We start from the raw sequence: 22,840 nt of genomic DNA on the forward strand, positions 1-22,840 counted from the left end.
ATCCCTGTGTTGCTCAAGGGTCAACTGTATGTACTTTTTTGTGGCATTTGTCATATTGTATTGTAATTGTTTCCATGTTTGTCTCCTCACACTCCATTAGTGATGAGGTACTTGAGGATAGGACAGGACAGGAACTGTGTGTCTTACTCATCATCCCACTCAATGCCTGCCCCTGTACTTACCCTTACTAAGTATTTGTTGAGTGAAATTGATAGAGTTGTATTGGAAGTAAAGAACTTAGAGGGAATATTAAATCCCTGAAGCTGAGGTAGCCAGATTTTTGAGTCATTGTCAGACAGCATGTAAAGACCACCTTGTTTCTTCTGAAGAGTAGTTATGGTCAACTTCCGAACTACTACTGCTACTTTGGCTGTAGGAGTTTGGCACTGATTTTGAAGTCATGATATTTGGCTGCTTTTTTTTTTTTTTTTTTTAAAGAGAGGGAGAGAGAGGGTGAGGGAGGGGCACAGGGAGAAGGAGAGAGAATCTTAAGCAGGCTCCATGCAGAGCCCCAGGTACAGCCCATTATCACAATCCTAAGATCACGATCTGAGCCGAAATCAAGAGTCGGTCCCTTAACCGAGGCACCCAGGCACTCCGATATTTGACTTCTACTTTGCTGTTGTTCTTTGGAGCTTGGGTTAGAGAATGTTATCTGTAGATTTTAATTTTAGATTCCTAGGGATATTAACTAAATTTAATTTTTTCTTTTCATTTTTCAAAATATGAAAGAATTATAAAAGACCTATAACCCTTTTAATTGAGGACTTCACTGGTGTATGTACAGGAGGCATTACTTACCCATATCCTAATGGATTATTTTTGTTTTTGAATTATGGAAAGATAATATATTACCAGCAAGAGGATATTATATCTAATTTTAGAATATCTGGATTTGAGTCTTACTTTTAGTATTTATTAGTAAGTGTGAGCCTCTCTGAACTCATTTTCTTTTTCTTTTTTCTTTTATTTTATTTTATTTTTTTAAAGATTTTATTTATTTATTTGACAGAGACACAGTGAGAGAGGGAACACAAGCAAGGAGGAGTGGGAGAGGGAGAAGCAGGCCTCCCGCGGAGCAGGGAGCCCGATTGTGGGGCTGGATCCCAGGACCCCGGGACCATGACCTGAGCTGAAGGCAGACGCTTAACGACTGAGCCACCCAGGCGCCCCTGAACTCATTTTCTATTTGGAAAAATTCTTGATTCTGTTCCATCAACTCCAGCATCCCCTGCCAGATAACAACAGAATGCTAGTTCCTCCAGTTACAGAAATGGCACGACTGGTTGCTCAAGTCAGAGTAGATTACACTCATGATTTTTTTTTCTCCCTCATTCTCTACATTCACTTAATCAAAAAGTTAATTAGTTTTGACTTTCTTTTTTTTTTTTTTTAAGATTTTATTTATTTATTTATTCTGACAGAGAGAGCACAAGCGGGGGGAGCGGCAGGCAGAGGGAGAAGGAGAAGCAGACTCCCCGCCAAGCAGGGAGCCCGATGTGGGGCTCGATCCCAGGACCCTGGGATCATGACCTGAGCCGAAGGCAGATGCTTCACGACTGAGCCACCCAGGCGCCCCTTGTTTTGACTTTCATAATATCTTGCATGCATCTATTTTCTTTTTCTCTCCTGCCCCCACAATAGCCTGAACCTTAATTATTTCTCACCTAGACTTCTGTAAGTCTTCTGCCTATTTCTCACCTAGACTTCTATAAGTCTTCTGCCTAGTCTCCCTACTTCTGCTTTTATTCTCTGTAATTTGTTTAAAGAGAAGAGTACTATTTTATTTTATTTTATTTATTTGTCAGAGAAAGAGAGCGATTGAGAGAGAGCACTCATGCAGGGGGAGTGGCAGGCAGAGGGAGAAGCAAGCTCCCTGCTGAGCAAGGAGCCCGATGCAGGACTCGATCCAGGACCCTGGGATCATGACCTGAGCTGAAGGCAGACGCTTAACCGACTGAGCCACCCAGGTGTCCCAGAGTACTCTTTTTATAAAACAGAAAAGATCAAATTTTTCTTTGCATGTTTAAAACCCTCGTGACTTCCAATTGTACTCCAAATAGATTCCATATTTCTTTCTTGTAAGACCCTTAATGATGGGGCATCCATTGACTTTTCATCTTTCTACACTTCCCTTTAAATTACTATGTGTTAGCCATAATGGTCTTCTCTTAGTTTTTCTAACCTGTGTTGTTCAATATGGAGGCCACTAGCCACATGTAACTATTGAACACTTGAACTGTAGCTAGTCTGAATTGAGATGTGCTGTAAGTGTAAAATATACACTGAATTTCAGACTTAGTATTAAAGAACATAAAATATTTCATTAAATATTATCTGTTGAAATAATATTTTGGATATGTTTGCGTTAAATAAGAAATATAACTTCACTTTCTTTTTACTTTGTAAAGTATAGCTCCTAGAAAATTTAAAATAACTAATGTGGTTTATATTTGTGGTTCACCTTTTATTTGTATTGGGCAGCCCTTCTCTAACCCACCAAGTTTTTAAATTCCTCATAGCCTTTGTACCTGCCGTCCCCCCGCCTTGCTCTTTGCACAGCTGGCTGCTTCTTGCTCATCTTCTAGATCTTAAGTTGAATATTGCCTCTTGAGAAAGACAGTTCTTAACCACTCTATCAAATTAAGTTATTGTTGGTTGCCCGTAGGTCATATATCTTTCTCTGCATTTGTTCAGTCTTTTACTTTTTAACTAGCTCCATGAGGAGAAAGAACATGTCTATTTTGTATATGACTATATGTTCCTATGTATTCAACACCGAGTAAAGTACCCTTTCAGAGTAGGTTCTCAATAAATAAATACTTGTCAAATGAGTAACACTGGACTGTCTTCTTCTCAGATCTGTTTTAAGGATCAACTATGTGAAACTATTTTATAAACTATAAAGGGTTGTACCAATTTTATTAAATGCAGAAAAGCTGAAGAAATTGGTTGTATATGCCTGGAAATCAAGATTTAATTGGATGAAGCAAAATCTGTGAATTTAGCCTGCATTTCAGTGTGTTCTTCAAACTTTGCATCTAGTAGTTTGACACACTACTCATGTATTATATCACCTAGAGTTTTGAAAGTTGTCGTGTTCTGTAAATAATCTTTAAAAAGCATTACCTCTATTCCTTTCCTTCAGGAGTTTTTTTCTATACTATTCCTTTTTTCTTTGTAGGGATAGTTAGGTATTTTAAATAGTATCAGACCTCAGAAATAACAGGTGCTAAAATACTTGTAAATGAACCCGTTCCTTCAGTTTGGGCAGTATATTTTTCTTGGCAATTCCTTAATGTCCTGAGGTTATCAGAATACGGCTCATTATGCTAGTCAGTATTCAGATATCTCTTGCTTAAGTTATGAGTGAAATTCTTTAAGAAATTACCTCTATAGGAAGGATGCTTGTCACAAAGATAAGTTTGGATTTTTATTTTTCCTTCAGTAGTTACACAGCTGTGCATTTGTATAAAAGAAAACAAAGGGTGCGGGGCGCCTGGGTGGCTCATTTGGTTAAGCAGCTGCCTTCGGCTCAGGTCATGATCCTGGGGTCTTAGGTTGGAGTCCCACGTCCGGCTCCCTGCTCCGCCGAGAGCTTGCTTCTCCCTCTCCCTCCGCCTGCCACTCTGCCTACTTGTGTTCTCTATCTCTCTGTCAAATAAATAAATAAAATCTTAAAAAAAAAAAAAAAAAACAAAGGGTGAGGGCAACCCTCTTGGGTCCCTTCCCTCTTTAGGAGCTTTGTGCTATCACTTTACTATCACTCAATAAACTTTGCTGTCGGGCCCCTCTCCCCCCAAATAAAAACAAAGGGTGACTAACATAGTTGGTAACATACTGATTATGAGACCATCAGTAACAACAGGTTTGGAGGAGGAGTAGGAAGATAATTCTTTGTAAACTGTTAGAGATGGGGACAAGAAACAAGCAAGATTCCAAATATAATTTTGAAATGTATAGTTCTAGTCTATATAGTAGAATAGAAATGTATAGTCTAGTATAGTCTCTGAAGACGCTTAGGAGATCTGTTGGGAGCACGTGGATGGGCCTTTTTAATGGTAATCCTAGTAGTAGTAGTAGTAATAGTAGTAGTAGCAGAGGCAGTAGAGGTAGTAGTAATGTAATAACGGCAAACATTTGAGTGCTTACTATGCTAGGTAGTGTTCTAAGTGTCATAAAATGTTTAATTTTCATGTAAAGCATAGGGGATTGATACGCTTTTTTTTTTTTTTAAAGATTTATTCGTTTGAGAGAGTGAGTGAGAGAGAAAGAGAGAGAGAGAGAGAGGGAGCGCGTGCGCGCCCCCAGGCGGGGGCTCTATCCCAGGACCCTGGGATCTTGATCTGAGCCAAGGCAGACACTTAACCCATTGAGCCACCCAGGCACCCCAATTGATATGCTTATTAATCCGCTTTTTTCAGATGAGGGATTGAGGCATCAGTTTGTTAAATAAATTGCCTAAGGTTACACAGCTAGTAAGTGGTAGAGATGACTAGAACCTGGGTACGGAGTTCTTATTGATCCAGCCTAGAATAAAAAAAAGTGGCCAAAGATAGATTTGTGGAGGACAATATCGGATAAAGCATAGAAAGGATCCAACAAAGAAGATTCTTGAGAAATAGAAGGAAAACCCTAAGAACATGTTGTTAGAAAAGCCAGGAGAAGAGAATAAGAGAAGAAAAAATGATAGTAGGAAAATAGCTGCATTTGAGTGCTAGGTATATGCCAAGTACTTTGTGTACATTTTATTATCTCTATTTTACAAATAAGAAGCTTGAGGCTTAATATCAGCAGTAAGTAGAGATGCTGGAGTTAAACCAGGTCTCTAATGTGAAAGCCCAATGCTCAACCACTGAGGGGTCCTGCATTGTAACAATATCAAGTAAGGCTGTGTGAGATGAGCACTTGTGGAAAGTAGTGATTAAATTGGGAGGAAAGGTAAAATCAGAAAGCCAGCCCAAGAAATATAATAGTTGAATAATAAGAATTTAAGAAAGAGAAGAAATCTAAGGAGTATATCATCAAAGAAATAAATCAGGAAAACTTCCCAGAACTGAAGGACATGAGTTTCTAAGTTAAAAGAGCCCATCAAAGTGCTAACTAAAATAAAATAAAAAGATATTTGCATCAAGGCATTTCATTGCAAACTTTAACAATTAAGGGACTAAAGAGAAGAGGGAGAATTTCCCGAAGGTGAAGGGAATAGGATAATTAATATAATTAGAGTGGTTTCAGACTCTTCAACAAAAATAATGGAAGGTAAAAGACAACTGGAGGCAATATCTTCAAAAATCTGAGGGAAAATTATTTCTAATTTGGTTTATAATGCAGCCAAATTTTCAAGTGTTACAGTAGAATACAGATATTTTCACATAGGCAGTGTCTTAAGTTTACCTTTCAGGAAGCTATGAGAGGAGGTATCCCACCAAAATGAGAGAATGTATCAAGAAAAAGAAAGACAAGGGGTTTAGGAAACATTATCCGACCCAAAGAGAGGTGAAGGAAATACCTGGATCACAGTGAAGGGAGACCCCCAGGTGACAGTTGAGCACCAGGAGCAGACAGCAGCCAGTCCAGAGGGGAGCAGGTCAGAGGGTTTTAAAGTGGGCATGTTCAAAAACACAAACTTGATTAGAGATGAAGAGGGTTGTCAAGGACTCCCTGCATTGTAATCTGGTCTGTTATTTTATGGAGAAATTTGTTCATACCTAAATTTTTAAAAGCTTCCTTGATACATAATTCACATACTATACAATTTCCCATGTAAAGTGGTTTTTCATTAGTCAGTGGTTTTTCATTACCTCAAAAAGAAACCTTGAACCCTTTATAGCTCCCTGTCCCTCCACTTCCGCAGTCCTAAGCAATCACTAATCAACTTTTTGTCTATAGATAATGCCTATTCTGGACATTTCTTATAAATGGAATCATATGTGGTATTTCGTGACTGGCTTCTTTGACTTAGCATAACGTTTTCAAGATTATCCATGTTAAAGAATGTGTCAGTACTGCATTCCTTTTTATAGCTGTGACCCAAGTTTTTAAAATGTAAATTTAATTACAAACTGCTTTGCCATTGAACTAAGCTCTTTTGTATATCTTTATTGAAATGTTTCTACTTTATTTTAGTCTTGTGGTGAAAATATAAATATTTATAATAAAGTCTTCAAATTAATTATATCCTGTATCACTCAGGAAACAAGATTTTTTTAAAAAAAAATTTATTTATTTGTCAGAGGGAAAGGGCACAAGTAGGTAAAGCAGCAGGCAGAGGGAGAGGGAGAAGCAGGCTCCCCACTGAGCAGAGAGCCCCATGTGGGGCTTGATTCCAAGTCCCTGGGATCGTGACCTGAGTCGAAGGCAGACACTTAACTGACTGAGCCACCCACATGCCCCCAAAAATAAGATTCTTACTTTAAGAAAATAGCCTACTTGTTAAACAAAAGGCTTCCTTGAAATTCTTATTTCTTGGCATTGCTTTAGCATGCTAATCAAAATGCCATTTTAATAGCAGTGAAAAAGTAATGATGTGGTTTAAATGCATTTGACTCTGAGCCACAAATCAATGATAAATTTTCCTAACTGAATTAAATGCTGTTCTCTCAGGCCTCTGAAGCATTAATCTAATTCTCTGGTTCTAATGTCTACTTATATTTTCTTAGTGTACTGTCTTGTATCTACTTATATCACCCTACAGGTATGTAAAAAGATGTTGTTTCTCAACTATGTGAGCCCTCGATCCCCTCAAAAACAAGTTCAGAATGATGTCTTTACTAATAATTTATACTTTAATTTCGTGGTTTCATTTCAAGTATTGTTAAATATTTTAATTTTGTGAGATAATATGATATTGTTCCAGGTACTATAGCTGTATAACAAACCACCATAAAACTTAATGGCTTAAAATAATTGCTTTAGTATGTCCATGGTTTCTGTGGGTCAGGAATTTGGACAGAGCATTAGGAGAAGGGCTTGTCTCTGCTTCAAAATGCCTGTGAAGCAGAGAAGCTGGGAAGACTCAGAGGCTGAGGTTGATTCTTCATCTGGGGTCTAGAATCATTTGATGGTGTATTCACATTCCTGTCCAGTGGCTGATACTGGGACCCCAGCTATAGGCCAGAATGCCTGTACTTGACTTCTCCTTGTGGTCCCTGTGTGGGCTAGTTTAGGTTTCTCAACACCTTGGTGGCTGGGTTCCAAAAGTGAGTCTCAGTAATCATTTTTGATATACATTATTGGTTGAGGCAGTTAAAAATCAACCCAAGGAGGTCCAAACCAAGACACATAATACTTAAAATGGCAAAAAAATAGTGGTAAATAGAGAGATTTAAAATTTGCGGAAGAAAACAGTTACATACAAGGGAAACCCCATAATACTATCAGCAGATTTTTCAGAAAAAACTTTGCAAGCCAGATGGAAGTGGCTCGATATATTCATAGCACTGAAAGGAGGAGGCGCCTGGGTGGCTCAGTCGTTTGTTAAACGTCTGCCTTCGGCTCAGGTCATGATCCCAGGGTCCTAGGATCGAGCCCTGCATCGGGTTCCCTGCTCAGCAGGAAGCCTGCTTCTCCCTCTCCTACCCCCCCTGCTTGTGTTCCTTCTCTCGCTTTGTCTCCCTCTGTCAAATAAATAAATAAAATCTTTAAAAAAAATAATATGTATTGAAATTTTAAAAAACCCAGTCTGATTAAAAAAAAAAAAAAAAGTGCTGAAAGGAGAAAATCTGCAGCCAAGAATACTCTATCCAGCAAGGCTATCATTTAGAATAGAAGGAGAGATCAAGAGTTTCCCAGACAAACAAAAGCTAAAGGGGTTCCTGACCACTAAACCAGCTCTACAAGAAATGTTAAATGGGACTCTCTGAGTGGAAAGGAAAGACCATAAGTAAGTAAGAAAAGTAGGAAGCACAAAAGCAGTAAAGATAAGTATATCTGTAAAAATCAGTCAAGGGATTCACAAAATAAAAGTATGACACCATATACCTAAAACATGGTGGGGGTTGGGAGGGAGAAGAGTAAAGAATGGGTTCAAACTTAAGTGGTCATCAACTTAATATAGACTGCTATATGCAGAAGATGTTATATACAAACTGAATGGTAACCGCAAATTAAAAACCAGTAATAGGTATGAAAAAGAAGAGAAAGGAACCCAAGTATATCACTAAAGAAAGCCAACTAATCATGAGAGAAGAGAGTAAGGGAAGAGAGAAAGAGAGAACTACAAAAAACAACCATAAAGCAAGTAACAAAATGGCAATAAATACATAGCTATCAATCATTACTCTGAATGTAAATGGACTTAATGCTCCAATCAAAAGATACAGGGTGATGGAATGGATTAAAGAAAAAAAAAAAAAAGACCAGTATAACAGGTAAATGAAACCAGGAGCTTGTTCTTTGAACAAAATTGATAAGCCTTTAGCTAGACTCATTAAAAAAAAAAAAAAAAGACATCAGAAATGAAAGAAAAGAAATAACCGATACGACAGAAATAGAAGGATTATAAGAGAATCTTATGAAAAATTATATGCCAACATATTGGACAATCTAGAAGAAATGGATACATTTCTAGAAACCTACAACCTCCCAAAACTGAATCAGGAAGAAATAGAAAGTTTGAACAGACCCAGTGTGGCGCTTGAACTTACAACCCTGAGATAAAGAGTTCCATGCTGTACTGACTGAGCCAGGCAGGCACCCCCCACTCATCACTTTTTTTCAGTCTAGTACTGGAAGTTGTAGCAGCATCAGACATGAAAAAAGGAATAAAAGGCATTCAAATTGGTAAGGAAGAAGTAAAACTGTCACTATTTGCAGATGACATGATACTATATATAGAAAACCCTAAAGATCCCACCAAAAAACTACCAGAACTGATAAATGAATTCAGTAAGGTTGCAGGATATAAGATCAATATTCAGAAATCCTTTGCATTTCTATACATGAATAATGAAGCAGCAGAAAGAGAAATTAGGAAAACAATCCATTTATAATTGTACCAATAATAGTAAAATACTTAGGAATAAATTTAACCAAGGAGGTGAACAACCTGTACTCTGAGAACTATAAAACATCGATGAAAGAAATTAAATTGAGATAAACAAATGGAAAGACATTCCATACTCACGAATTGGAAGATACTGATAAATGTCCATATTACCCAAAGCAATCTACAGATGCAGTGCAATCTCTATCAAGATACCAACAGCATTTTTCACAGAACTAGAATAAACAATCTTAAAATTTGGAACCACAAAAGACCCCAAATAGCCACAGCAGTCTTGAAAAAGAAAAAGCTAGACATGTCACAATCCCAGATTTTAAGATATACTACAAAGTTATAGTAATCAGAATAGTATGGTATTGGCACAAAATATAGACACATAGAACAATGGAACAGAATAGAGAGCCCAGAGATAAACCCATGATTATGTGGTCAATTAATCCGTGACAAAGGAGGCAAGAATGTATGTCAAGAAAAAGTCTCTTCAGCAAATAATGTTGGGAAAACTGGACAGCTACATGGAAAAGAATGAAACTGGACCACTTTCTTACAACATACACAAAAATAGAATTAAGAATCTAAATGTGAGACCTAAAACCATAAAAATCCTAGAAGAGAGCACAGGCAGTAATTTCTCTGACATTGGCTATAGCAGTATTTTTCTAGATATGTCTCCTGAGGCAAGGGAAACAAAAGCAAAATAAACTTATTGGGACTATATAAAAACAAAAACTTCTGCACTGCAAAGGAACCAAACAACAAAACTAAAAGACAACTGACAGAATGGGAGAAGATATTTGCAAATGACATATCCAATAAAGGGTTAGTATCCAAAATATATAAAGAACTTGCACAACTTAGCACCCAGATAACATGTAGTACAATTAAAAATGAGCAGAAGACACGAACAGACATTTCTCCAAGGAAGACATACAGATGGCCAACAGACAAATTGAAAGGTGCTCAACATCACCCATCATCAGGGAAATGCAAATCAAAACCACAGTGAGATTTTACCTCATACCTGTCAGAGTGGCTAACATCAAAAACACAAGAAACAAGTGTTAGCAAGGATGTGGAGAAAAAGGAACCCTTTTGCAGTATGGATGGAAATGCAAACTGGTGTAGCCACTATGGAAAACAGTATGAAGGTTCCTCAAAAAATTAGAATTCCCATATGATCCATTAATTGCACTAAAGAATACGAAACACTAACTGAAAAGGATATATGCACCCTTGTGTTGATTGCAGCATTATTTATAATAGACAAATTATGGAAGCAGCCCAAGTGTCCATTGATAGATGAATGGATAAAGTAGAGGTGATTTATATATATATATAATGTAATTAATGTTTTACATATATTATGTATTTAATGTAAAAATATATAATGTAAATCACATGTATTATGTAATTAATGTAATTACATTATATATATTATATATTATGTAATTAATGTAAAATATTTTTATTACTTAAAATAAAACCCTTACTGTTGAGGGAAGAATCCCCAAGAAAGACAAGCAGGCTACAGTATGGGACCCAAGGAAAAGAAGCCAGGGGCAGATCATTTAGGCTTCCAGGCAAAACAAGTCCTCGCCAATGCACAGACCAGCAGCACATATTATACATATATTATGTAATTAATGTAAACATATATAATGTAAATCACATATATTATATAAATTACATGTATACACATATTTACATAATATTACATATATATGTAATATTATTCAGCCATAAAAAGAAAACTTGCCATTTGCAGCAACATGGATGGAGCTAGAGAGTATAATGCTAAGCAAAATAACTCAGAGAAAGACAAATACCATATGATTTCACTCATATGTGGAATTTAAGAAACAAACAGGAAAAAAGGGAGACAAAACAAAAAACAGACTTTTTTTTTTTTTAAGTAGGGTTCTGTGCCCAACATGGGGCTTGAACTCATGACCCTGAGATTGAGTGTTACATGCTCTACTGAGTGAACCAGCCAGATGCCCCCCAAAAACAGACTCTTAACTATAGAGAACAAACTGATAGTTACCAGAGGGGAGGTGGTTGAGGGGTGGGTGAAATAGGTAAAGGGGATTAAGAGTACACTTGTCTTGATAAGCACTAATATACAGAATTGTTAAATCACTATATCATACACCTGAAACTAATATAGCACTGTGGGTTAACTACACTGGAATTAAAATAAAATTAAAATTAAAAATTAAAAAAGAAATAAAAATAGTCATTTTTGGAAGTTAAAACCATCCTTATAACTTACTATAAAATACAGAGCAGTAGAGAAACCATGATTGTTTTTCATGGGAAATCCTATTCAAATATTGTAGTAATATCTAAGATTCCTACTAACCTTTATTATTAAAATTTTACTTTTTTAGAACAGTTTTAGATTCATAGCAAGATTGGGTGGAAAGTACAGAGATTTCCCGTATACTCCTTGCCCCCCAACACGCATTCCCCACCAGAGTGGTACATGTGTTACCAATGATGTACCTACATTGACAGTTATAATCACCCAAAATCCGTAGTTTATATTAGGGTTCAGTCTTAGTGTTGGTTGTGCATTGTATGGATTTGGTCAAATGTGTAATGACACATATCCATCATGATGGTATTACACAGAATATTTTTACTATCCTAAAAATCCTGTGTGCTCTAGGCAGAGGATTCATCTCTCCCGTATTCCCAACCCCTAGCAACTATTGATCTTTTTACTGTCTCCATTGTTTTGCCTTTTTTGTATGGTTGGAATCATATATTATGTAGTTTCCTGAGATTGACTAAGCCCTTTTACAACTGAGATAATAATTCACATACCATAAATCCATCCACTCATTTAAAGTGTGCAGTTCAGTGGCATTTAGTATATTCACAAGGTTGTGTAACCATCACCACAATCCAAACCCAGAACATTTTTGTCACTCCAAAAAGAAATCCCATGCACATTAGCAGTCATTCCCCTAGGTCCTTGAAGCCACTGATCTACTTTCTGTCTCTGGATTTGCCTATTCTGAACATTTTATATAAATGGAGTCCTACAATGTGTGGTCATTTGTGCCTGATTACTAAGCATTTTTTTTTTGAAAGATTTTATTTATTTATTTGAGAGATAGTGAAGGTGATAGCGAGAGAGAGCACAAGCGGGGAAGAGAGGGAGAAGCAGACTCTCCGCTGAGCAGGGAGCCCGATGTGGGACCCGATCCCGGGACCCTGAGATCATGACCTGAGCCGAAGGCAGACGCTCAACTGACTGAGCCACCCAGGTGCCCCTGATTACTAAGCATTTTTAATGATGGTTTTGACCTTTTCAAAGTATGTTCATATTAAAAATAAATGCATAACCCCTCTATGAGGTAGACAGGAACTTTGTGATGTCATTGTCAGATTTACTATGTCTTCATGACCTCAGTTTACCATAGGATGAGGGAAGGAGATTTAGAGGTGATTTGGAAAACTACTGTAGAGTTAAAGGAAAAATAGAACATGTCATGATATATGAAAAAATCCTATGGGATTTCTAGAACCATGAGTATTAAACTTTATTAAAATGCAACTGCAATTAAATACTCTGGTTATATTTCAGTATTTAACATATGAAGATGAGTTAGTGAGCCTTCAGTAGTTCTAGATTGAATCTCATATCAGCTGAATTTCAGCAAAATTGAAAGGATGTCAGGATTGTGCTCTTCATTATTCCAAACTCTTTAAATGGAAGCCTGTTGCTACAGTGTGCAGAAGGGGTAGGATAAATTTGTTTTAATAAATGAAAGCAAATAGTAGGAATCTTTTGCCTTTCCTACAGTTAACTCTAGTAAGGAACTTTTATATAATGGAAATGTGAAGTATTAATTTTGAAAGTTGTAAGCATATCTGAAATTAATGGTTGGTATTAATAAGGGGTAACATTTTTCTGTAATTTTATGTGTTAGGTTTTCTATTTACTGTGATTTGGGGATGCAAATTAGTGCCATCTTGATAATTGAATTTGTGGTTGTAATTATGTAGAAAAGATCAATAGGATAACAAATCACAATAGGCTATCTTGTGGTCTACTATGGCTCCTATTCTTTGGTTCCTTTCTGGCTTTTTGCCCTGAGGAGCTGTGCTGCTGGTCTGTGCATTGGCGAGGACTTGTTTTGCCTGGAAGCCTAAATGATCTGCCCCTGGCTTCTTTTCCTTGGGTCCCATACTGTAGCCTGCTTGTCTTTCTTGGGGATTCTTCCCTCAACAGTAAGGGTCCCCTTATCCCTTTTATACTACTGTTTCCAAGAGAAGTCCCCTTATCCCTTTTATACTACTGTTTCCAAGAGAAGTAAATTCTAAAGTGAGTTCCTGAAAATGAGAGGTTAATAAAACTTTTGGCCCTTTCAGCACTTATAATCAAATTTTTGTCTTAGAAGTTCCAGCCTCATATTGAGTTGCTTAACTATGGCCTTAGAATCCCTTTTCCATTTTATCCTTTGCTTATATCAAAGTATCCTGCTGGGTTGAGATGGAGGAACTGGGGACAGAGGGATAGAGAGTCATCTATGTACTGAGGTGAGAAAAAAAGCCTTGGGCAACCCATGAGGAGAATAGTGTTTGCTAAAATAGTCTCGATGGGATTGTATGCCTTGGTATTTTAATTTCTGTGTGTATAAATTACTATATATAACTAAGATTAGCTGAGAGTATGCTGAATCTGAAAATAATTTGCAATGCTTTAGCCATTTACCTATGACATAAAATTTAAGATCTTCTCAAAGCTCATGAAAGCATGTCATAGTTTCTAGCTTTTATATATCTAAGTACTTCAATTAAGAAGCTCTTTTCATGATAGTTTTTAGAAAATACAGTCCCTTAAAAAGCCTATTAACACCTTATTTTGTAAACTCGTATCATTAAGAATGTTTAGTTTTATATAGGTATTCAAATATGGCTATTATGTTTTTCATTAGTGAATGATAATGCCATGTTTGAATACTATTTATGTATATTTTATTTTTCAGCTGCATTTGTATATGTATCTGCTTAGGAGATGGATATAATTTATGATGACTTTATGGACATATGTGTCATTCACTTAATCTTAGAGATAGGCGGGATCTTAAGGGTTTTTTAAATTCTGGTTGCCCACTTAAAACAGAAAGTTATCTTCAACTTCTGACATTTGGCTCTTCTAATAGCTGCTTTATTATAGCCATTGGTGGGGATGTCTACTCTTTTTAGGCATCCCATTCTATTTCTGAATATTTCCAGCTATGTGAAAATTGTGTCTTGAATCTCTCCCACTCTACTAGCTCAACCATTTATCATAATTTTGTTCCTCTAGAAAAAGTCCCTTTTCTATAAAAATACTCTTTAGCTGTTTGGAGATAGGTATCATGGGTCTCCTTACATCTTACTTAGGCTAAGCAACCCCAGTTTTTGTTGAATTATTAATCCTGTTACAGCATTTCCCTATCCTCATCACCCAGTGGACGTGTTTTAATACCTTTGTTTTCAAATGTTTTTGACTAAAGAATACATTTTACATCCCAACTAAATATACCCATAGATATATGTACAGGTAGTACATAGTTTTAATACATATATGTAACTGAAACAACGATTTCATAAGACAGTATATATTTACACTGATATTTTCTGTTCTTTTTCATTTTTAAAAATGCTAGCGTTACTTGTCATATTGATTTTATTACTCCCTGATGGATTTTAGCCTGTAGTTTGGAAAACGCTGTTCTCGTTTGTTCATGTTGCAGAACTGAAATATTTTCCAAAAGCCAGGTGTTAGGATAATTGTTGCTAAAGTAGGTTTTACCTTTATCACCTCAAAGAAACTATTGTGATGGTGGCTATTAATTAAAAATAGGGTTATCACGTTCTTGGTAATGAATGCAATAAAACTAAAATATATTCAACTTTCATTTTTATCCATAGGTGGCGACAGACAAGGTTGCAGAAAAGCTGAGTTCTACTCTCTCATGGGTGAAGAACACAGTATCACATACAGTCAGTCAGATGGCCAGTCAGGTGGCAAGTCCATCTGCCTCATTACATACTACATCCTCATCTACCACACTATCCACGCCAGCCCTTTCACCATCTTCCCCTTCACAGTTGAGTCCAGACGACTTAGAACTCCTGGCTAAACTGGAGGAACAAAATAGGTGAGTGAGGTTGCTTGGCTTTTCTTTCTCTGTAGTTATATGAGCTCAACCATTCATTTATGTATATGTGCCATAATCAAAATTTACTCATATTAAGAATATTTATTTTCTAGTCTTTGGCTCCTTGTTTATGAAGATTACTTAACAAAAGTATTCAAGTCTTTTTTGGAGGAGTTGGTCTTAAAGTTGTACTAAAATTTTCTTCTGGCTCAGAAAGCTTTAGAGCTTTGTTTTCTTAATATAGCAAATTCCCTAAATTTTTCCTGAATTTTAGAATTTTTTTAAGGCAAATAGAACTACCATTTCTTTTTCTTTTTTTTTTTTAAGATTTTATTTATTTATTTGAGAGAGAGAGAATGAGAGACAGAGAGCATGAGAGGGAGGAGGGTCAGAGGGAGAAGCAGACTCCCCGCTGAGCAGGGAGCCCGATGTGGGACTCGATCCCAGAACTCCAGGATCATGACCTGAGCCGAAGGCAGCTGCTTAACCAACTGAGCCACCCAGGTGCCATCTTTTTTTTTTTTTTTAAAGATTTTATTTATTTGAGAGAGAGCACAAGCTGGGGTGGGGTGGGGGGAGAGGGAAGGACAGTGGGAGAGGGAGAAGCAGACCGCCTGCTGAGCAAGGAGCCTGATAAGACATGGAGCTTGATCCTAGGACCCTGCGATCATGACCTGGGCTGAAGGGAGATGCTTAACCAACTGAGCCACCCAGGTGCCCCTAAAACTACCATTTTTGATTTAAACTCTCAAACTAGTCCCCTTTGGTTAATTTGTAAAGTAATTTAATTTAGGATAGATACCTGATTTATGGTTTAGAGTGGGAAATCTCTTCAGTTCATTCATAGAAGGCGAAGTATCCTTCTCTCTTAATGGAAATGAAATAGAATAGTTGTTTGTTGAGAATATATACTCTAGACCCTGTGTGCCCTTCACTATATTATTATCAGAAGCTCTTTCGGCCATCAGCTACAAAAGAATTATTGGAAGAGTCCCCTTTTGTGTTCAGTCAAGATATATACTACCACTGGCTTTAAGGGTAATAACAGAGACAACTTCTTTTTTTTTTTTTTAAGATTTTTATTTATTTATTTGACAGAGAGAGCACAAGCAGGGGGAGCAGCGGGCAGAGGGAGAGGGAGAAGCAGGCTTCCTGCACAGCAGGGAGCCCGATGCGGGGCTTGATCCCAGGACCCTGGGATCATGACCTGAGCCGAAGGCAGACGCTTACCAACTGAGCTACCTAGGCTTCCCACAGAGACAACTTCTAATAGCTTTTTTCACATATAATTGACATAATAAAGTACACATACTTAAGGTGTACAGCTTGATAGGTTTTGACATATGTATATATCTGTGAAATAATCACCAAAGTCAAGAAAATGAACATATCTGTTATCCCCTTTCCCATCTCCAGGCAGCCATTGATCTAGATTAGTTTGCATTTTCTAGAATTTTATAGAAATGGAATAATATGTATTTTTTTTAAACAGAGTATTTTACTCAGAATAATTATTTTGAGATTCATCCATGTTGTAGTGTGTATGAATAGTTCATTTTTAATTGCTTCGTAATATTCTATTGTATGGTTATATTGTAGTTTATTCACTTTTTGTTATGAAATGCTATGAACATTATTTATGTATACAAACCTTTGTATACATAGATGTATACTTCATTTCTTCTGGGTAGATACCTAGGATTGGAATGACTGGTTTATGTGATAGGTGCACATTTAACTGTCAAACTGTCAAAGAGCCTATACTTTATCACATTCCCACCATCAGTATATGAAATTTTTAGTTCGTCTGCATCCTTGCTGATACTTGGTATGGTTAGTCTTTAATCTTAGCCATTCTAACAGGTATTGGTATCTTGTATTTTTAATTTGCATTTTCTAATGGTGTTGAGCATCTTTTCATGTGTTTATTTGCCATTGACGTATCTTCTCTGTTTGAAATTTTTGCCCATTAAAAATTACGTTGTTTGCTTTCTTATCATTGTATTTGAAGAGTTCTTTGTATATTTGGGATATAGTTCTTTATCAGATATATGCTTTTAAAATATTTTTTACCCAGTCTGCAGCTTAATATTCTCTTAATAGTATCTTTTGAAGAATGCAAGTTTTAAATTTTGATGAAGTCCAATTTGAAATTGTTCTTTTATGGATTGTAATTTTGATGACTCAAGGTCACACAGCTTGACTCATATGTTCTTACAAAAGTTTTATAGTTTTAAGTTTTATGTTTAGGTCTGATCCATTTTGAGTTAGTTTTGTATATGGAGCAAAGTATAGATCAAAATTCATTTTTTGAATATGCATGTTTAATTGTTCCTGTACCATTTGTTGAAAAGGCTATCCTTTCCTCACTTAAGTACTTTTGAGCTTTGGTCAAAAATTAGTGGTTATTGTATGTATAGTCCTATTTCTAGACTTATTCTGTTCCATTGATCTGTTTTCTCACTTAATGCCAATACAGTACTGTCTTGATTACTGTGACTTTATGTCTTGAAATCAGGTAGTGTTAATCCTCCAACTTAGTTCTCCCATTTTGGCTACTTTGGAACCTAGCATTCCCATGTGAATTTTATATCAAGTTCTTAATTTCCACAAAAATACTTCTTAAGATTTTGATTGGAACTATATTGCCTTATGTATCCTGCTGCCTTGCTAAACTTGTTGTTCTGGTAGGTTATGTTGTTGTTTTTAGATTCCATGAGATTTTGTATGTGGATGAGCATGTCATCTGTGAATAAAGCACTTTTACTTCTTCCTTTCCAATCTGGGTGCCTTTATTTCTTTTTCTTACCTTACTGCAACTGGCCAGCACCTTGAGTACAAATTTGAACATAAGTAGTGAACATACATTCTTGTTTTCCTGATCTTAGGGATAAAGCATTAAATATGTTAACTGTAGGTTTTTGTAGATGGCTTTTATCAGATTGAGGAAGTTCCTTTTTCTTCCTTGTTTTCTTCGAGTTTAAAGGAAATAGGTGTTGGATTTTGTCAAATGCTTTTCCTGAATTTATTGAAATGATCATGTGGTATTCCTCTTATAGTTTAATATGGTGAATTACATTGATTTTTGAATGTTAAACCAACTTTGCATTCTGGGGATAAACTCACTGGGTCATGATATATTGTCTTTATAAGATATTGTTGGATTCGATCTAAAATTGTATTTAGAATTTTTGTATCTATGGTCATAGTGGATTTGATCTGTAGTTGTCTTGGGATTTTTGACATTTTTATGTAATGTCTCTGTCTTCGTATTGTCTTTTCTAATATAAATGTTTGGTGCTGTACATTTATTTTCAAGCCCTGCTTTAGCAATAGCTGTTTAAATTTATTGAGACTTGTTTCACGGTCCTGAATATGGTCTTATTTTGGTAAACATTTTATGTGAATTTGAGAAGAAGGTATATTCAGCTGTTGTTTGGTGGAGTATTCTGTTAATGTTGATCAGTTAAATTTGATTGATAATGTTTAAGTCTACTATATCTTTGCTGTTTTCTATTTACTTGTGATACCAGATACTGACAGAGGAGTACTGAAACCTCCAACTGTAATTGTGGATTTGTCTGTTTCTCTTTAAATTCTTTTAGTCTTTGTTTCGTGTAATTTGAAGTTGTATTATTAAGTATATAAACATTTGGATTGTTATGCCCTCTGAAATGTCTTCATCCCTGGTAATATTGTTTGCTTAGAAATTGACTTTATAGAATTAATACCTGTTCTTTTGAAGCTGTTTCAAAAAATATAAATGGAAGGAAAACTTTCAGACTCTTTCTTTGAGGCCAGTATTACCTTGATCCCAAAACCAGACAAAGACCCCACCAAAAAGGAGAATTATAGACCAATATCACTGATGAACATGGATGTAATAATTCTCACCAAGATACTAGTCAATAGGATCCTACAGTACATTAAAAGGATTATTCACCATAAGCAAGTGGGATTTATTCCTGGGCTGCAAGGGTGGTTCAACATCTGCAATCAATCAGTGTGATACAATACATCAGTAAAAGAAAGGACAAAAGGACAAGAACCATATGATCCTCTCAATAGATGCAGAAAAATCAATTGACAAAGTACAGGATTCTTTCTTGATTAAAACTTTTCACAGTGTAGGGATAGAGGGAACATACCCCAGTAATCATAAAAGCCATATACAAAAAGCCCACAGTGAATATCATTCTCAATGGGGAAGAACTAAGAGCTTTTCCTCTAAGGTCAGGAACACCGCAGGGATGTCTGTTGTCACCACTGTTGTTCAACATAGTACACAGAAGTCCTAGCCTCAGCAATCAGACAACAACAAAAAGAAATAAAAGGCATCCAAATCAAGGAAGAAGTCAAACTCTCACTCTTGACAGATGACATGATACACTGTGTGGAAAACCCCAAAAGACTCCAACCCCAAATTGCTAGACTTATACAGGAATTCAGCAATGTGGCAGGATATAAAATCAATGCACAGAAATCAGTTGCATTTCGGGGCACCTGGGTGGCTCAGTCGTTAAGCGTCTGCCTTCGGCTCAGGTCATGATCCCAGGGTCCTGGGATCGAGCCCCGCATCGGGCTCCCTGCTCAGCGGGAAGCCTGCTTCTCCCTCTCCCATTCCCCCTGCTTGTGTTCCCTCTCTCGCTGTGTCTCTCTCTGTCAAATAAATAAATAAAATCTTTAAAAAAAAAAAAAAAAAAAAAAAAAAAAAAAAGAAATCAGTTGCATTTCTATACACTAACAATGAGACAAAAGAAAGAGAAATTAAGGAGTCGATTCCATTTACAATTGCACCAAAAACCATGAGATACCTAGGAATAAACCTAACCAAAGAGGCAAAGGACCTATACTCAGAAGACTATGCTTTTAAAATATTTGAGGAAAGATACAAAGAAAGAAAGAAAGAAATTGAGGAAGATACAAAGAACAAATATTGTTAAAATGTCTATGCTACCCAGAGCAATCTATATATTCAATGCAATCCCTATCAAAATACCATCAACTTTTTTCCACAGAGCTGGAACAAATAATCCTAAAATTAATATGGAACCAGAAAAGACTCCTGATAGCCAAAGGATTATTAAAAACAAAACAAAACAAAATTGGTGGCATCACAATCCCAGACTTCAAGCTCTATTACAAAGCTGTAATCATCAAGACAGTATGGTACTGGCACAAAAACAGACACATTGATCAGTGGAACAGAACAGAGAGCCCAGAAATGAACCCTCAACTCTATGGTCAACTAATCTTTGACAAAGCAGGGAACAGTGTCCAATGGAAAAAAGACAGTCTCTTCAACAAATGGTACTGGGAAAATTGGACAGCCACATGCAGAAGAATGAAACTGGATCATTTCCTTACACCATACACAAAAATAGACTCAAAATAGATGAAAGGCCTAAATGTGAGACAGGAATCCATCAAAATCCTAGAGGAGAACACAGGCAGCAACCTCTGTGACCTTGGCCACAGCAACTTCTTGCTAGACCCTTCTCCAAAGACAAGGGAAACAAAGGCAAAAATTGGGACTATTGGGACTTCATCAAGATAAAAAGCTTTTGCACAGCAAAAGAAACAGTTGACAAAACCAAAAGACAGCCGACAGAATGGAGAAGATTTTTGCAAATGTCTTATCAGATAAAGGGTTAGTATCTAAAATCTATAAAGAACTTATCAAATTCAACACCCAAAGAACAAATAATCCAATCAAGAAATAGAAGACATGAACAGACATTTCTCCAAAGAAGACATTCAAATGACCAAGAGATACATGAAAAAATGCTCAACATCACTCAGCATCAGGGAAATCCAAATCAAAACCACAATGAGATACCACCTCATGCCAGTCAGAATGGCTAAAATTAACAAGTCAGGAAATGACAGATGTTGGTGAGGATGCGGAGAAAGGGGAACTGTCCTATACCGTTGGTGGGAATGCAAGCTGGTGTAGCCACTCCAGAAAACAGTATGGAGGTTCCTCAAAAAGTTGAAAATAGAGCTACCTTATGACCCAGCAATTGCTCTACTAGATATCTACCCCAAAGATACAAATGTAGTGATCCGAAGGGACACCTGCACCCCAATGTTGATAGCAGCAATGTCCACAATAGCCAAACTATGGAAAGAGCCCTGATGTCCATCGACAGATGAATGGATAAAGAAGATGTGGTATATATACAATGGAATACTACTCAGGCATCAAAAAAAAAAAAAAAAAAAGAAATTTGCCATTTGCAACAACATGGATGGAACTAGAGGGTATTATGCTAAGTGAAATAAGTCAATCAGAGAAAGACAATTATCATATGATCTCACTGATATGTGGAATTTAAGAAACAAAACAGGATCATGGGGAAGAGAGGAAAAAATAAAACAAGATGAAATCGGAGATTGGGAAATAAACCATAAGAGACTCTTCTTTTTTGGGGGGGTTTCTTTTTTTAAATTTAAATTCAATTAATTAACATATAGTATATTATTAGTTTCAGAGGTAGGGTTCAGTGATTTATCAGTCTTATATAATACCCAGTGCTCATTGCATCCAGTGCCCTCCTTAATGCCCATCACCCAGTTACCCATCCCCCGCCCCCTTCCCTCCAGCAACCGTCAGTTTGTTTCCTGTGATTAAGAGTCTCTTATGGGGTGTCTCCCTTTCTGATTTCGTCTTGTTCTATTCTTCCCGTGTTTGTTTCTTTTACTAACGAGAATCATGCTGTATGTATTGTTCTTTGATGTGCTTGTTGGAGATATTCTCAGCCTAGCACACTCCTTTTATCCATTATATATTCTACAGAATTAGTGTCACTATTTGGATTGCTTCATTCTGCTGTTATAATTATGCCCACTTTTGTGCACAAACTTGAACAGGGGCTGGAATTTGAGGGGAAGAGTTTGAATCCTTGTCAATCTTTGGTGAAGATGTATTGACTTGGCCTTGAGCAGCTGGCAGGCCATGCATGCTGACTGAGGCAGGAGGATGGCTGGACTGTGGATTTGGGACCCACAGGCCGATGGCATTGTGTGTGACAGGGACATGGCTGGTTTTGCTTTTAACTTTTGTTTTTCTGGGAAACGCTCTCTCCTATTCTGAATGAAAGCCTTGCTGGATAGAGTATTCTTGGCTGTAGATTTTTTTCCTTTTAGCACTTTGAATATATCATGCCACTTTCTTCTGGCCTGCCAAGTTTCTGCTGAAAAACTCACTGATAGCCTTATGGGGTTTCCCTTGTACATAACTGCTTTCCTCTCTCTTGCTGCTTTTAAAATTCTCTCTTGATCACTACTTTTGGCCATCTTATTTACTTTGTGTCTTGGTGCAGACCTCTTTGGGTTGGTTTTGTTGGGGGCTCTCTGTGCCTCCTGGATCTGGATTTCTCTTTCCTTCCCCAGATTCAGAAAGTTTTCAGCTATTATTTCTTCAAATAAATCTTCTTTTTTTTTTTTTTTTTTAAGATTTTATTTATTCATTTGAGACACAGGTAGTGAAAGCACTAGCAGGGGGAATGGGAGAGGGAGAAGCAGGCTCCCCGCTGAGCTGAGAGCCTGATGTGGGGCTCGATCCCAGGACCCTGGGATCATGACCTGAGCTTAAGGCAGATGCTTAACTATCTGAGCCACCCAGACACCCCTTCAGATAAATCTTCTGCCCCCTTTTCTTGCTCTTCTC

The 22,840-nt window shown here is 36.8% G+C and overlaps 1 protein-coding gene across 8 annotated transcripts in view; it reads left to right on the top strand.

Annotated features, from left to right (window-relative positions):
* Nucleotides 1-22,840, top strand: part of EVI5 (ecotropic viral integration site 5) — a 197,921-nt gene that overhangs the window by 19,485 nt on the left and 155,596 nt on the right. For all 8 annotated transcript variants that reach the window (XM_078072757.1, XM_036103381.2, XM_036103382.2 and 5 more), the window contains one exon: nucleotides 14,939-15,168. In XM_078072757.1, the coding sequence (XP_077928883.1) occupies nucleotides 15,020-15,168 (149 nt within the window). In that variant the 5' untranslated portion in view covers nucleotides 14,939-15,019. The remainder of the gene's footprint in view (nucleotides 1-14,938; nucleotides 15,169-22,840) is intronic.

The sequence above is a fragment of the Halichoerus grypus genome, chromosome 5, assembly GCF_964656455.1.
Source record: "Halichoerus grypus chromosome 5, mHalGry1.hap1.1, whole genome shotgun sequence".
Taxonomy (NCBI): domain Eukaryota; kingdom Metazoa; phylum Chordata; class Mammalia; order Carnivora; family Phocidae; genus Halichoerus; species Halichoerus grypus.